At 39.7% G+C, this 15,966-nt stretch overlaps 1 protein-coding gene across 3 annotated transcripts in view; it reads right to left on the bottom strand.

Annotated features, from left to right (window-relative positions):
- Positions 1–15,966, bottom strand: part of LOC130182286 (disks large homolog 4) — a 74,470-nt gene that overhangs the window by 4,524 nt on the left and 53,980 nt on the right. For all 3 annotated transcript variants that reach the window (XM_056397090.1, XM_056397089.1, XM_056397088.1), the window contains exons 4-21: positions 12,247–12,300; positions 11,291–11,341; positions 10,950–11,074; positions 9,342–9,511; positions 9,040–9,176; positions 7,767–7,911; positions 7,107–7,242; positions 6,727–6,883; positions 6,508–6,610; positions 5,792–5,906; positions 2,473–2,649; positions 2,093–2,135; positions 1,972–2,002; positions 1,344–1,391; positions 1,129–1,230; positions 763–935; positions 353–465; positions 158–249 (exon numbers count right to left, since the gene is read on the bottom strand). In XM_056397090.1, coding sequence (XP_056253065.1) covers positions 158–249; positions 353–465; positions 763–935; positions 1,129–1,230; positions 1,344–1,391; positions 1,972–2,002; positions 2,093–2,135; positions 2,473–2,649; positions 5,792–5,906; positions 6,508–6,610; positions 6,727–6,883; positions 7,107–7,242; positions 7,767–7,911; positions 9,040–9,176; positions 9,342–9,511; positions 10,950–11,074; positions 11,291–11,341; positions 12,247–12,300 — 1,972 coding nt within the window. The remainder of the gene's footprint in view (positions 1–157; positions 250–352; positions 466–762; positions 936–1,128; positions 1,231–1,343; positions 1,392–1,971; positions 2,003–2,092; positions 2,136–2,472; positions 2,650–5,791; positions 5,907–6,507; positions 6,611–6,726; positions 6,884–7,106; positions 7,243–7,766; positions 7,912–9,039; positions 9,177–9,341; positions 9,512–10,949; positions 11,075–11,290; positions 11,342–12,246; positions 12,301–15,966) is intronic.

Here is a 15,966-nt window from a genome sequence, read left to right as displayed (position 1 = left end):
AGGTGTATTAGCTCACGTTTATTATCTGGTGCTGCCATATTCCAAATCCAAATCCACTGGTATGTAGTATGTAGGGTGTGTAGACACTGCAGGATACCAGAAATCCCAGGCATCTGTGTTGTCACTGTGTGTGGACATCATTCCCGTGTGCACTTACCTGAGAAACACTCTAGGAAGTCTTGTTCTAGTTTGAGGGCTCGGTCCATTCCTTTCCTGGCCTGCTCCTCTGTCAGGCGAGTGTTGATCTCTCTGTTAACATCATGTACAATCTACTGTAACACATATGTTCGTGATGTGCAGAATATTCAATTTCTGTCATTAAAATGCATGAAGAGCTTTTGCATTTACATACAGGACATTCTCCAGTGACTTGGGCCGGACAAAGATGGCGATAGGATGAAGCTGAGCTGCTTGTAGTCTGCGCACAGCATTGGCCGATACGTCCAGGATGCAGTGTTTCCCCTGCTGCTCGTGCACATGTGCGGGGGAAGAGAGGTTGTGGCTTATCAGTCAAAATTTTCTCAAATGGAGCATTGCTTTTATCAAACATTTCAATCAATAGAAATTAAAGTTATTTTTTATCACCAGTAAATTCATCATACTTTTAAATAACGTTCCTTTGCCTGCTCTTATTGTTATAGTACAAATTATTATTTATCAATGAATGGAAGTAATTATAACCAATTGCAATAAAGGATTAGAAAAACATAAAATATTATTATTGCATATTCTTATTTCATAGTACAAGATGTTGCTGCCCACCTGCTCAGCCACCTCACGGACACTCTGGACACTGGTGCCGTACAGGTGACTGTTGTACTGGCCTGCCTCGATGAATCGATGGCTCTGGATGTCCTTCTCCATCTGTTCCCGTGAAGACACAAAGTGATAGTCCCGTCCATCCACCTCATATTCCCTCTTGGGCCGCGTGGTGTCTAACAGGCAAAGAACAAAACAATAAAAGCAATGCATGCACTCGCACCACTTATTAGAATCTTAAAATTAAAGCAATGAATTCTCTAAGAGGGGGTGCATTACGCAGACGTCACTCTAAAATGGCTGCAGGAGGCAGCAATGGCATCAAATTATAACCAGAGAGTTTCTATGACTGACAGCATAATTACTTACGTGGTACACAAGATCCAAACTTATCAGGAAACTCAGACAACAGGTCGTCATTTATCCTGTCCTTCACAGGACCCAGAATGATGATGGGCCTCGCATAATGAACTTAGCATGAGGAGAAAGACAGTAGGAGCATTCAGAAAAGGGAACTCAAAACAAAAGTGCAATTTTATATAAAAGGCTTTAAAAAAAATGGACTTTCTTCTTTATGACCTTACCTTCCACTTGGGTGACTGTCTCATAACTGTGTGATGGTTTATCTCTCCCTGGAGACAAAACAAAAAAGCATCCAGCCAAATTTCTTTTTACCTTTATAAACTGACATTTAGGTTCATGCATGCATGTGTGGGTGTGTGTATGTGTGTGTGTGTGTGTGTGTGTGTGTGTGTCTGTACTTATGTGTAATGAACGTGATGTATTTTCAAATACAGGAGTTAATACATCAGATGTCATCAGGAGCAGTAAAGACATGAATGTGTTGGAGGTGAAGAGTACAGTCTGGAGGAAAATGTGAAGACTGCTTGGGTTTATATTTGTCAGTCTGGGTAACGTCCGCAAATTGATGGTGAGGCATTTAAAGATGACAGCAACACCAAAGAGTATAATAAAAGGTAGTAAAATAAAGGTAGGCTAAGGAGTGTGCAGTTACTGATAGTTAATACTGCTACTTGCACCTTTAATTGGGAATAATCTCGTAATGGATACACAAAACAGTATCCTACAGGATGTGAACATGCACATTAAGTGTATGAAAATAAAACAGTAAGATCTTGCCCATCTCAATAGTGTTAACTGTAATCTGCTGAAAATCAGGAACAATACACATTTATGTTTCATACTAATTACCTTGAGTGCTCAAAGTATCTCGACCATGGTCCTGCAACAGAAAGGAGAGCAGAGATTTACACACAGGGAGACAGTCTGAGAGAACCAGCATCTTTCAAAGAGCTCTGCTGAATGAACTTACCCTCTCTTTGGTGTTAACACGAGACCACTCTTTTCTTTCCACCCTGTAGGGATGAGGACAAAGGATTTAAGCATTCCATTTTTGGAAACAGAGGGGAGAAAAGGGGAGAGTGATAATCATGGCTCCAATGGATTTTACACATTCATTTTGTCTTATTTGTTGCCAACAAATGTTCAAAAATGAACAATCAAATTAAAAAATGATTAACCAACTCCTAACATTTTATATAAATCATAGTTAGGTCACTATCGAGCTAAATCACTCCGATATGTAGTTGCAGTTACACATTGAGTTTAATCAACGTGTTTACCAACTGATGAAACACCATAAAAGGTCATTCACCCCTCCCACACTCACTCACAGTGAGATGTGTGTCTGACCTGAGCTTGCTAGGGATGAAGCCGACCTCTTCAGCCTCATTCTGGGGGCTGACTTTACGGGCCTGCCACCACTCCTCATCTCCGCAGTCCAACACATGCAGCACATCTCCAAACCTGAAGCCCAGTGCTTGACTGAGGAAGCCACAGTCCGCAGTCTTGTCATAGTCAAAAAGAGCCCTGAGTGATGAAAGAATTTGAATCAGTCACTTCATAAAAAACTCTTCTATATTCCATTTAACCTCTTGAACATCAATATTATGAACAGTTTTCTTGCATTTTGCATTTTAAATAACTTATTGCAATACATTTCCAGGCAGTTTGAAAACATCACATACTGTTTATATTGTGCTGGCCTTTTTAAGAAATATCCAAATTGAAGATGTAATTGTGTTAAGGCTGCACCAAATGAAACACCCTGTTTGATTACTGACATACACAAACAGGTGTTACCTTGCATGGAAGTCTAAATTCAGTGATGAAAAAGGCAAACAAGAGGAATAAAACTCTTACAGTCAACAATACAGTCGTCTACAACAATTTAGCTGACAGTATGGAGAGAAACCCACAGGAATATGTTTAAGCTTTTCAGAAAGATGAAGAAAATCCTCTAACACAGCAAGCTGGCTGGAAATGCATAAATAAATAAATGAATTTCATAAATAAATAAATAAACAAATGTAGAAATGCATAAATAAATAAATGTAAAAAAAATACATAAATTATATTTTTTTTAACACCAACATTTTTGTATTTATCAAATTTATGTATTTAATTATTTATTTCCGCATCTATTAACTTATTTATACTTGTCATTTTTCGTTCTTCATATGGATGTAGACTAATTACACTTCGGCGCCATCTTGGAATTACACGTTTTGCATCTGCGTTTTTGTCACTTAACACAGCCCTGACATGGTCGTGAATTCTGCTAAATTGTCGCTGAAAAGTTAACCGGCTCTTCGGTTGTTTTCATTTCAAGCCTTCATCCGTTGAGCTATTTATTTTGTTACCAGTGAATGTCTGCAACGAGTGCTCCACTCGCACAGCCTTGACCACGAAAAAATAAGGTAAAATGAGCAGAAGCGAACATAAGGGAGGTAACCATAAAGTTAATGTCGGGGCAGGTACATTATATTAATACAACCGCAAACAACAGGCAGTGTCAGTATCAGTGGAGCTAGTGTTTTCTTCTGAACAAAAATCAAACTGAGCCACAAGAAGCAGAGAGGACGCTGGACAAACATGCCAGCAGCAGCTTTATGGGTCGTGGAGGGTGTTTTGGAGGGAAACTACAATCAAATGGCGGTGGAACAACAACAACAGCATACTTCTTCGCTCTCTGGGCTACGAGGAAGCATTGTTGGAGCTCCTGCTGCTGTCGGTACAATCTATTTTGCCTGAGACATCCAGGATGAAAGACCCAGAGCAGACTCTTTGAATTGTCCTGTTACTGGTGGCACACCTTGACCCTGTGAGGACTCATCAATTTACACTGGAAATCACAGGAAGTTCTTCCAAAGGTAAGGCGCATATTCCTTGTTCACTGTGTAGTGTGATATGGTTTAGCAGGATTTTTCTGGATTATTACGAACATCATTTCTATTGTATTTATCTTTCTATGGCAGTCTTCTCATAAGCTTCCCTTACTACCGTCCCACCATGTTTTATGTGACGCTGGTTGGTTGGTTGGTTTGATGTGATTACTCTTTGACTGTAGATGCTTGGAGTGGAGTGGTGTTGTTCAGGGTGCTGAAACAGTGTTGAGTTTGCCTCACTTGCATTTCTGCATAAGTTAGATGTGTATAGGATGGTCTCTGCAGCTGTCTTTTCAGCAGTTTGGCATTTCTACCAAAAATTGTCTGATTTAACTAAAGTATAATTTTGTTTGCTCTCAGTGATTGCTTATATTTTTATGTACAGCAGTTCTGAACTTACTTAACTAACTATAATTAAGGGGTTTTCAGAAAATGGTCATGTACAGTGAATATTAAAATCTATAGTGTAAACACAGTAATGCAATGGTATTTTGTCAGTATTTTCACTAAATTTAGTATTGGCAGTAAATGTGTTGAATCTAAAAAAGCGCATGTAAAGCCGCAATCGAATGACATTGTGGTACATGGTGAGTTCAAGTCTTTGTTGGACTGTGTAAGGTAGCTAGATACAGTATTTATTAATATACACATTTGGTGTGGACATTGTGAAACCAGTCCTGTCTTGGTGTTGGACTAGTGCTTGCCCTAACTTGAGTTTGTTAAGAAAGAAACAGTTACTCATTTGTGAATGTTGCATTATTTTTCTCTGTGGACAGTTCAGAAAATCCCTATATTAAAGGTAAGCCATGAATCAAACCAGCATATTAAGCTAAGCCACGAATCCTGACCTTATTTAAAAAAATAAAACCATGAAAAAGGCCAAATATATTAAACTTTACTCATTGGTTTTTAAGATGGAATGAACTGCTTAGCTCATAAAACATTTTGAATATATATACCCATTCTCCTCACACAGCTCGCTGATGATCAGTCAGTATTTATAATCACATCCTGTATATGTTCCTCTGCCTTGTAGGTGTAGTGTTTTGTGATTTCTTGTTCATATAGTGCTGTATCTTTGCCATTCTGTCTCTCTGTTCTGGCTTCAACTTGCATAACATCAGAGCCTCTCTGACTAGTGCAGGTGCTAGTCTTGTCTGCAGGGCTGTATTGCTAATTCAGGGATAAACGGCATTTCTTAAAAACATCGTCTGTCATGAGGCTTCTACGGGAGCATATCATTCTTTAACAATCTGCTAGTGGAAGGTTATTCTACTTGTTCAGTTAATACATTTTCCTATAAATCAAATTCCCTCTGATGACTGAATCATATTCTCACTTTAAGAACTCAGCATTCCAGCTTTAGAAAGGTTTTGCATTTCGTTTATACATTTAAAAACAACAGGTGACAGCGCTTTGGTGAATGGCTGGTCTTGCTCATATTGTGACTAACGTTACTACAACAATGCTACAAAAGAGAAGCCCTCTGGTCCTAAACCTGCTGCACTGATTGTTAGCTAGCTAATGTGTTTGCAACCAGATTATTAACATAACCTCACAAGCGAACTCTCTACATAATCAATCAAAGTAACTAAGCTTTAATGTTTAAAATTCTTTATAATAACCAAAACTGTAAATGTAGAGATGTATCACAATCACTGTTGCCCAACGGCTATGGACCTCCACTATATGGAAGTTAAAGGGTGTATTAACCCATAAGTCTTGTTCTGTAGCCACTCTTTCATCCGTGTCATATTGTACCAAAGGTACTTAAAGTGTGAGACCTGATGTAGAAGCCTCTCTTTGGGTTGCTTCTTAGCGTCGTGGTCCCAGATCCCATGCTGCTGTTCATCAGCTGTTCCCTCAAGTCATGGATTTTAGCCTCAAAACGGCTGTACTCTGAAATAGAGAAATAAAAGCACACATGAAAAGTTTGCTTCATAACTAATAACGATGCATCAGTTCAGCTTTTTCTCTCTCGATACTAATTCTGCTACTTCAACTTAAGTATACCAATCTGACACCAGTGCTCTCTTTTTCCCAAATCTAAAATTTGTATATCTCTGCATAGAACTGTTTTAATTTTATGTAAAGTTATTGAAGTCTACAGAGTATTATTGCACTAACAGCGCCTGAGCCATGACTGAATAAATGTAACTGATATTAGACTTCATTTAATTTCCAATAGAATTTAAAATACTAACTAATTAATTATTTATTCACACATTGCCTACATTTCCACCTTATTTTTGGTAATCTGTTTTTGAGACATTCTGCTCATAAACAAACAAGCACAAACAAGCAGACACTCTTTGTCAGAAGTAACAAAGAAATTTGTTATTTTAGCTGATTTGACATTGTTTTGTCGCTAATTCAAAAAGATATTACTAAGACTCATTACTAGACTAGACCAGACTAAATATCTTGAAAATTTGTATGCACAAGAAAGTCTTGGTATGAAAGTGTGTTGTTATGCATGGCGGTTGTAAAGCCACTGTACCATCGGGTCGGTACTGAGCGATGATGGTCACTGTCTGGCCAGCGTTCTTCAATGCTGCAGCTGCCTGTTCGTGTGTGGCCATACGCAGGTCAACACCATTCACCTGATGCACACACAGTATGACTGTTAACAGCTACAACTGAAAAAAAAACACTTAGTGCAATTGTAGGATGCATGAATGTATGTGTGACAAGTTTTTGAAGATAAAAGTGTCTTTACGCTGAGGATCTGATCGCCCTTGTGCAGCTCTCCGCTGAGATCAGCTGGCCCTCCTGCCAGGATGAAGGAGATAAAGATTCCCTCTCCATCCTCTCCTCCAACAATGTTGAATCCCAGACCTGTGGAGCCTCGGTGGATCAAAACTCTGCGAGGCTCCCTTCAAAACACATGGCAGAGAGAGGAATGTAGACAGTCAGGTTATCAATAATACTTTGCACAATGCAAACTCAAACAGAAACAATAACACTAACACTACTACTATTACTATTACTATTACTACTACTATTACTACTACTACTACTACTACTACTACTACAACTACTGTTAATAAATAAATATATGTGAGAAATGTAGGCTATAGCTAAAAGATTATTGCTCACCTTGGGATGTCATCATCTCCCATCATGCCATGCAGAACAGGAGAAAACCGACTAGGTGAAGTGGGAGTGAGGGCTTGTGGGTAATCTGACCCAAGATAGTTGGGGTGGCTGAGTTCAGTATCCATATGGGAATATGCTGGAAAAATATACACACATACAAAAAAACAAAACAAAAACAAAACAGGTATAATATACCAGGTGGGTACTATACACAGATATGCAATCTCAGCTGAAATAGCAGCTCAGACTTCTGGCTGTTGGCTTTTCCACCAACTGAATGCATTTGTGTGATGTGATATTTTCTTCATGTGTAGTATGAAACAATTTTTGTTATCGTACCATGAAAGCCTATTGCAGACTTTAATCAAGAGGCAGATTCAGGTCAAGGGAAATGTTTGCCTTAGAAAAAAATACACCCCTGAACCTGTAGACCTCAGCTTTTCATTTTCACAGAAGTCCCACAGTCATCTAGAAATAACAAGTTCTGCTCTGCCATCTCTACTTTTGAAAACTAGTCTAAATCTGAAGAAAAAAAATCAAAATTTCCGCACTTGTGCATTTCTGGAAATACTTCTATTCAAACCCAGGGCATTTGGTGACAGAGTTTTCTGGTCTGATTTTACTAGCCATATAACCCAGTGTCTCAGCAGAGGGGCTTACTGCTGGTGAGGTCTGGAGGGTTGTAGGAGTTGGTCAGGAACAGGTTGTTGGGCTTGGCCACCCTGAGGTACACCACCTCGGCTGTGTTCTTCAGAGCCCCCACCGCATCCTCATGCATCACATCCTCCAGACACACGCTGTTCACCTGATCGTTCATGACAAGCAGGGAAACACAGTCAGGATCACCAGTTGCAAAATGCAGCAGTACGAAGCTCTGTGTGAAAAGGAGCTGCCAGGAACTGTGGCACCTCAGACCAGAGAAGACACTGGATGCCTCATACTGACATTTTTATATTAATGACAGTCGCTCTTAACAAGAGCAATCAGATCATCCCAGGGATGAACAAACTATGTGTGCAAGAGGCACAAAAACATTTACATTTTAATGCTATAAGACATAAACTTCAACTAATTTGTCAGTGTAGACCTAAGTTTAATTACTACCCAAGTTGGTATACTGTAAAATTAACTGCTAAATGTTTACATTCCCTTACTATGGAAACTACAAAAGAAATTGCAACGTGTTAAATGGATTAGACATATACCCAAAATACAGTATCACAGTCCAAATCACCATTAAACACTATTTACTACTGTAATCCAATACATCTGCTGTAAACATTGAGCTGGTGGTTTCTTGTAAAGACAAGCTAAACTAAAAAATATATCAAAAAATGTTATATGGTCCACTATGGTCTTTCCCTCTCTTATTCCCCTCTGGGGTGGAGGCCCCTAATATGCAACTACCCTTCACCAGCGCTGTGTGTTAAGGTTACAAAAAAAGAGCATTATAGCTTATAAAATAATTAAGTCATTGATTGTAATTGTATTTTTAAACAGATTAATAGTGAGCGGAAGCATGTTTCCATATCCCATTTAGAGGTAAAGCTTGAGCTCAGACACCATTTAGTAAAAACCAAGCACCATTTTGAAGTTGCTGGTGTTGAGCTTGCCAACAGCTGCTACGTTACAGTCTCCCTGTCCTCCAGCAGAGGGCAGTGATGCTGCCTGTGGTTCATTGTGGCAGTACAACTGTTTAACATTTATTCCATCCTACACATCTATTCACATATTAATAAAAGTAAATTCAGGCCATGAGCATAACAACTGTAATCTATCCTGGCTCTTGATACGTCAGTGCTGCTAATACACACAAATGTGTGAGTGTGCATGTGTGAATATGTGTCCTTGTGCTTAGAGCTGAGAGCGTGAGGCTGTTAGTCATGTGTTTGTGTGTAGGCATGCTAGTAGTGATTACATATGAGTGACTGACCGCTAAGATCTTGTCCCCGATCTGCAGACGCCCATCTTTATGAGCCGCCCCTCCTTCAATGATCTTGGTGACGTAGATACTGTTATCTCCTGGTATGTGCTGGTTTCCCACCCCTCCAGCAATGCTGAAACCCAATCCTGAGAAAAGGAAGTGAGGAGAGAGGCAGAGAGTGAGCAAAGGAGGTATGGGTTAACACAGAGCAGATTTGCTAAATCCAGAGGGCACAGCTTAGCTGGGTATAAAGCATCCTTAAGCCCACACAAAAGCATTGATGCTATACACCAGTCCACACTTCCACATACCTTTAGGCCCTTTGATGAGTTTGATTTCAGTGACTTTCTCAGCTGCTGGTTTTCTGCGGAGAACGTAGAGGCGGACGATAGCACCTGCCTCCTTAAGAGCTTCCACAGCTTGGCTGTGTGTCACCTCCCTCACATCAACATCATTCACAAATAAGATGCAGTCGTTCACACTAAAAAATGCAGAGAGCAATAGACAGAGAGACAGTGGGAGGGAGAGTGAAAATACCGGATGAGTTTTTGTTTTGGTGAAGAAATTGTCTGTAATCCTCCACCAGACAAAGTCAGGAGCAGTCAGTCTTCAACTATTGCTGTGTTGGGGATCCGGTTTCACCACAGACATCTGGCTTTTTTCCCCAGTCCTCAGTATCCATTGGTAAAGAGGGTACAAACCGTTTTGCTGTTGATCTAGTGCAAGGGTTAGCTGCAGTATATCTCTCTTTGTATTAACCTTTCTTGAAAATTATGAGGAGTTGATATGTGAAGTGTAAGTGACAGACTGTGTGCAGAAGAGAAACAAGATTCTGATGAAAGAGCTATTTTGAGAAGTACACACTCTTCCTCTAAGGGCCTAAAAACTCCACTTATCACTATTCTATTCATGTGTTTAAAATTGATTTTATGGCCATGCAAATTATACTGTGTAACATTTTTTAAGACTGAAATATTCCTGAGGCCTGCAAGAGGTTTAACCGCTGAGATATATCACCGAAGCCAACTCCAAAGGGAACCAATGGCTGCTGACATCTTTGTCCAAAGAATTTTACACTGACTGTCTGAACTGTTTGTGAGGCAATATTGTATTTATATTTTTTGTTTAACACCAACCTTTATTAAAGTATAAATAACAATTCCAAATAAATCATAGTGGCCACTGAAGTCTTTGAATGTGAAAGAATTATCTGCATTCAGGCAAATATGAGCATTTCCTCCAGGCTCTCTTTAAATACTGAAGTCATTCCAGATGGACATTTAATGGTCAACTGTAAAGAGGAGGATGAGAAGGACGCCTCTGTACATGTCTTCTTTATTGCAGTGTAATTGGGAAAATGGCTCATAAAATGCACTTTTTTATTCAAAAAGGCCAACTGCATTATATCCTCTGATAAAAGTGAGAAAACAAATGTGATATGGTTAAACATTCTTGTAATGGGCTCCTTTTAGAATGAGTCATTTGCCACAGTTTAATTACTTTAATGCTACACTTTTTAAGATCATCGATCATGTTGATCTTGTTGAAAGACATATAAAATGTAGTAGAAGATATAAGTTTGGTTGAAGCACTGAGAACTGACATGTCCTCTCCGATGTAACTGTGATGACAGTCAATGCTGTACTGTGATGCAATATTTTGGACTTAAGAGGTGAGGTTCTACTTAGGTTGTTTCTTCTCACTTAAGTTTGCTGGTATAAAAGAGCCTTGTTGTCATTATCAGTGGATTCAGTAAAAAGCAAGTGTGCAGGAAGGTGGGGAGAGAAGGGAGGGCGAATGGAGGCAGTAGAGCAGCATTTCACTCATCTGAAACCCGAATTGGCCTAGCCTGGTCTGCCCATCGGCTTTTGACTTCTGAATATCATATATCTTACATAACTTAGTCTGTATGGTTTTACCTAAGCCGTCCATCCTGAGCTGCGGCTCCTCCAGGTATGATTTTGGTGATGAAGATGCTGGGGTCGTCGCCCACATGGGGATTGTCTGTTCCCCCCGCAATGCTGAAGCCTAGGCCTGAGTTGCCCTGCAGTATCAAATACAAGCAAACACACACAGTGATTATAAATTATATCAGGAGTAATTAACCGGAACAATGATGTGTAGTAGGATCTATCATTTGTCCTTTCCACTATCAAGACTAAAGCCACTAATAATCGTTATGGTAGCTCTGCAGACGAGTGATACATAAGCTGTAAATATGTTTAAGATCGAATTAAAAAGATCGTTTTCTCAGACTCACTCTCTCCAGTGTGATCTCTTCATATTCGATTTCCCCTTCTGTCCCATTTACCTGCCAGAAATGAATGTTAGTTCACAGTGTCAAGTAGAGATTTTTTACAATTATTTATAATATTATACAAGTTAACTGCTGTGCAAATGAAGTATAAGCAAAACTTAGAGTCTAAATCCCAAAGTCAGCTTATGTTGGTTCAGCAGTTGCCCTGTGGGCTTCATTTGTTGCCATTCATTAACTGACTCGGAAGTCCTGGATGAGGGATTTTCCCATCAGCTCCTGAACACAGCAGCATCATCATCAAAAGTTAATTATAGCCTCCCTTGACCAGATGTTCTGTCCACTACGCTTTATCCAAAATGGTTTTGCTCCTCTTTGACATACTTTATGTGTGGACCAGTGTGGTACCTGGTTGATAATAGCAGCACTATTCTTTCAGTCTAATTCACCTTCTGGCTGAACAACTTAGCTACACATCAGCTTTACCCCTGCAATTAAGCAAGTCCCTGAGGAAGAGTGAATTTAAAGAACTTCAGACTTTACTGTTTTGGTGTCTGACCTAGAAAACAACTTTTCTTAGTGCTGTAGTGGTGCAGAAATACTGGTCTGTGATGGCAGGCTTTTCTTTGAGAAGCCTCCTTCTCTAATCCCTTACAACTCATGATAATATGTTCACTGCTTTCATTTCGAAACAGCTTCATTAAAGAACTTTGAATCAAATTAAGTAATGTTTCTGTTCTGTCAAATGTGTATCAAACAGAGAAACCTTATTTTAATTAAAAAAGGAGTAAAATTAATTACTGTTATCATTCAGATTAAAACAATGAGCAAAACCTACCTGGATGCTGGGGAAGGAATGGAATTACTGATAATACAGACTGAATATGGAGGCAGTTAAGTTAGTCATGTGGTTGAGCCTAACATAATAATACAGTAAAGTGAAGATTAAACATAATCCTTACATATGGGGAGCCATCGAGCGTGTCAGTGTTCACCACCACTGGAGGAGTATTTCCCTGGAGGTAGAGAGAGAAGAAACATCATTAAGAAATAATGGCAGAAACTCAAAGATGACGCAGCTCCTGGATGAGCTCTCAGTATATCCCTGAAACCTACAGTCACAGCCAAGACTGATGGCCATTTTAGCTCTTAGCTGTGATAACACTATTCTCACTCTGCTATGGTTGTCACTCTGCTAAAGGATGGAGAGCACTGCTCAAAAGCCATTTGTTACTATCCACCCATGATAGACACAGAAATAATTCATGCTTGTCCCCATGATTTTTCCAAACTCTCGGTCTTGGGTTTGTCTTAGGTACTGGTTGAATTACAGTATGGCTTGTATTACTGATTCTGTAAATGGCTATCAAGTGAATACTGTGGACATGGGCATCCGCCTCCCGCCCACCAGTCTTTTCAAAACAAACCTCTCAGTGATTCATGTGCAGCCGTGCTGACAGCACATGGTGGCAATCTCCCAGCACACATGGAGAATGATGAAGAAACAGTAACTTGGTAACAAGGCAGCGACAGACAGCACAGTCAGTCCGATTATTCTCAATGAGTATAATGTCGGCTGGCTCGATGGTCAGTTATTCTTCTCAAAATTGTCCAGAACCACACTGCATCCATTACTGTCTGTGTAAAGCCAGACTGAATCTCAACTTTTCAGCAAGTTATTCATCAGGAACAAAGTGATACAGGAAAAGACTCGAAAAGACAGCAAGTCAATGAGAGGAGGGGATTTTTGGCATTGATGTGGTTTGGGTTTACCTGCTGGAACTTTTCTCTTTCAGCTCATCTGAAGTGTGACAGCACTTCTATGCACTGTCCTTATTTCTCTCCTTTTAATCCTGCTTCTTTCATTCTTTCTTCCGGCTTATTTAGGACTTACTCTCATCATCAAGGTATCTGATGTTGGAAGATATAATTACATCATGTACAGAACTCTTTGGAGAACACAATCTGACACTTTAACTTTCTGTATTTATTTATAAATGTCATTGTCATGTACCATGCTGATTAGCATGGGGAAGACGATGTGCATCTAAAGTGGTTCCAGAACAGCAAACAGCAGCATAAACTCAGCCTGCTGACCTTCACAGACCTGACAGCTCTGACACACACAAACAACTACACAAAGTAACTGAACACAGTTTCTCAGTTTTTAAGAAAAACATTTTCACATTCTTACCCAGTGATCTTTATGTGATTCAGTGGGTTATTTTTTCACTCAGTCTGTTACTCTCTCTTAGAGAGCGTAAGTTGTCATGGGAACTTGCAGAATTGCTCACTGTGTTTTGCATACATTATTAAACTGATTTGTATTTTCTTTGAAAACTCTAGGACTGGGTTCTATGCACTCAGTTGCAACTTTATCAGGTACACAGGTATAAACTAATGCAATCCAAAGCAACTGCTCTACAATAAAGTCTACTTTTATGAGGCTTATAATATATGTATTTTTTTTTTTAAATAAATAGGGAGGATGCAACAATACAAATACCTCTCAGTACAATGTAGTCCAGTACAACGACACCTTAACTATGACCTTAGTAATAAAGAAGTGATTAAATTTACACATTTTCAGCACTGCCAACAAAATTGGAACATCATAAACTTCAAAAGTTAACGCTACATCCAGTGTCTACGCAACTATAGGCCTTTTTCATGGCAGACATTGTAGGAACACTGTCATTGCAGGAAAAGCACAGGTTTAACTAATGACATTAACAATGGCTTTGTTTCAATCAGTGTCCCAATGAGCTAGCATGCACAATAACAATGATGTAATTAAGGTTATTAATTACACCTGTGATTTCCCTGCTATAACATGCCTCATAAGAGCTGTAAAAAGCCTGCTCTCCGCACAACACCACCTCCCTATGCTCCAAGCCCCTTTTCTCATTAGAAATCATCATTATCACTGTTAAATGATACTAATTATAGCTCCCATCGTAAAGAGAAAATACTGATTCACATAAGGTAAATACATACAATTCTCCCCAAGCCCTCAAAATGCCAGAGCTCAGCTTTAACTGCACACTGTTCGATTATAACAGTTGCCTGTGCAGGGCTTCACCATGTAGCTGTGTCCAACGGGCCGTGCTGCTGAACATTACGTCAAATTCATCCTTATCTAGAGACAGAAATAATGAGTATAGCCAGCAGAAATCTAAGCCCAGTGCAGGCAGTTTCCCTGCAGGGATTTTGACAGAGCCCTCTCTCCCTCTCTTTGCTCTGTCAAGCCTTTCGACATCAGGGTTGTTAGGATTTACAGTGTTTGGCTGCTCTTGCCCACCTTTATTTTAGCACTACCTAGTCAGCTTACCTGTCCTCTGCCATGTCTCTACAGGCAGCACCAACATCCATCCACACCCAGACCTTTAGCTCTTGATGAATTCATATGCAGTAAGATAACCGTCAGAATATTCATTTTCAAAGACAAATAAAACAGCAAAGACAGATTTAATCTCATTTTTCTAGTTAACTGATTCCCACATTTTACAGTGTTTTGTGCCGTGTTGTGATGTCATTTCCAAAATAAAAGACTATATTTCAATATTTGAGCATGCACTGTACTGAGGCAACAAAACAGAACAGCAAAAGAGTGAAGCTGTGTGTGTTTGAATAGATTTCTTTTCTCCATTAAGAATTGACTAAATAGAGTTGGTATTGGCAGTTAAGCAGTGGAAACCATAAATCTCAGGCTGTGTTAAGGCTGTAGCTGCCTGCTGTACTGTTCACGCTCCCTCCTGCTATGTGAGTCAAAAGACACTGAGATAATCCAATCAATCTCTGCTGCTCTGTGCACGTGCACCTGAAAACATGCACATCTGTCTGACCCATTCTGTGCACGCTCAGTCACCGCTCAGTTTAGTTAAGCCTAAGAATATTTAAAACATCACTTGCTTGTCTTTGCTTTTCCTGTTGAGATCAAGTGTACAAAGAATATTTCAATATCACCAGAGAGGATGATGTCACATGTCAGTGGGCTCTGGACCCAAACCAAAGGTTGCATTAGAGAGGCATTAATGCTGCATGTCCTGCACACCTTGCAGCAGCTGGAAAGCCTTTAACAGGTAAAAGCCATCTGGTCAATAAGCATGACAGTGACCTCTACTGAAATACGCAATGTCAAATGAATTAGAATGTGTTTGAGAAGAAAAGGCTTTGCCTGGCAGTAACAATTAAGCTAGCGAGCATTATGGGTATTGCACAGTTTTAGTCTGTATCTAAACTACTGCTCCTCTGTTTAAGAGAGAAAGAGGTACAGATGGATAACAGCACCAGCAACTCAAGACTGACTCTTACCTTAAGGCTGTGCAGGGCTGTTAATGAAATGGAAATGAGAAGACAAGACTTCTGTGAAGTGCTTTGTAATGTGTAGCTTTTGTGGGGCAGGTTGGATGGCTGGTGATTTTGCTACTCCTGTGCTTATGTGCGGGTTTTAGTACAGGATGGGACAGAGGTTAATTTAATTGTCACATCATGAACATTGCTCACTTATTGGCTCCTTTCTAAATCCCATGTACACATGTGGAGTGCAGGAAAAGGTGATGGCATGCATCTGTGTGTGTGTGTGTGTGTGTGTGTGTATGTGTATGTGTGTGTGTGTGTGGGGGTATGATTTGTTTAGTATTTCCACTTTTGATTACCCAGGCTCACTGTGATTAAAATAT

Source organism: Seriola aureovittata, chromosome 15, assembly GCF_021018895.1.
Source record: "Seriola aureovittata isolate HTS-2021-v1 ecotype China chromosome 15, ASM2101889v1, whole genome shotgun sequence".
Classification (NCBI taxonomy): domain Eukaryota; kingdom Metazoa; phylum Chordata; class Actinopteri; order Carangiformes; family Carangidae; genus Seriola; species Seriola aureovittata.
Note: the sequence above shows the minus strand (reverse complement) of the source record. Positions and strands in the feature narration are given on the sequence as shown.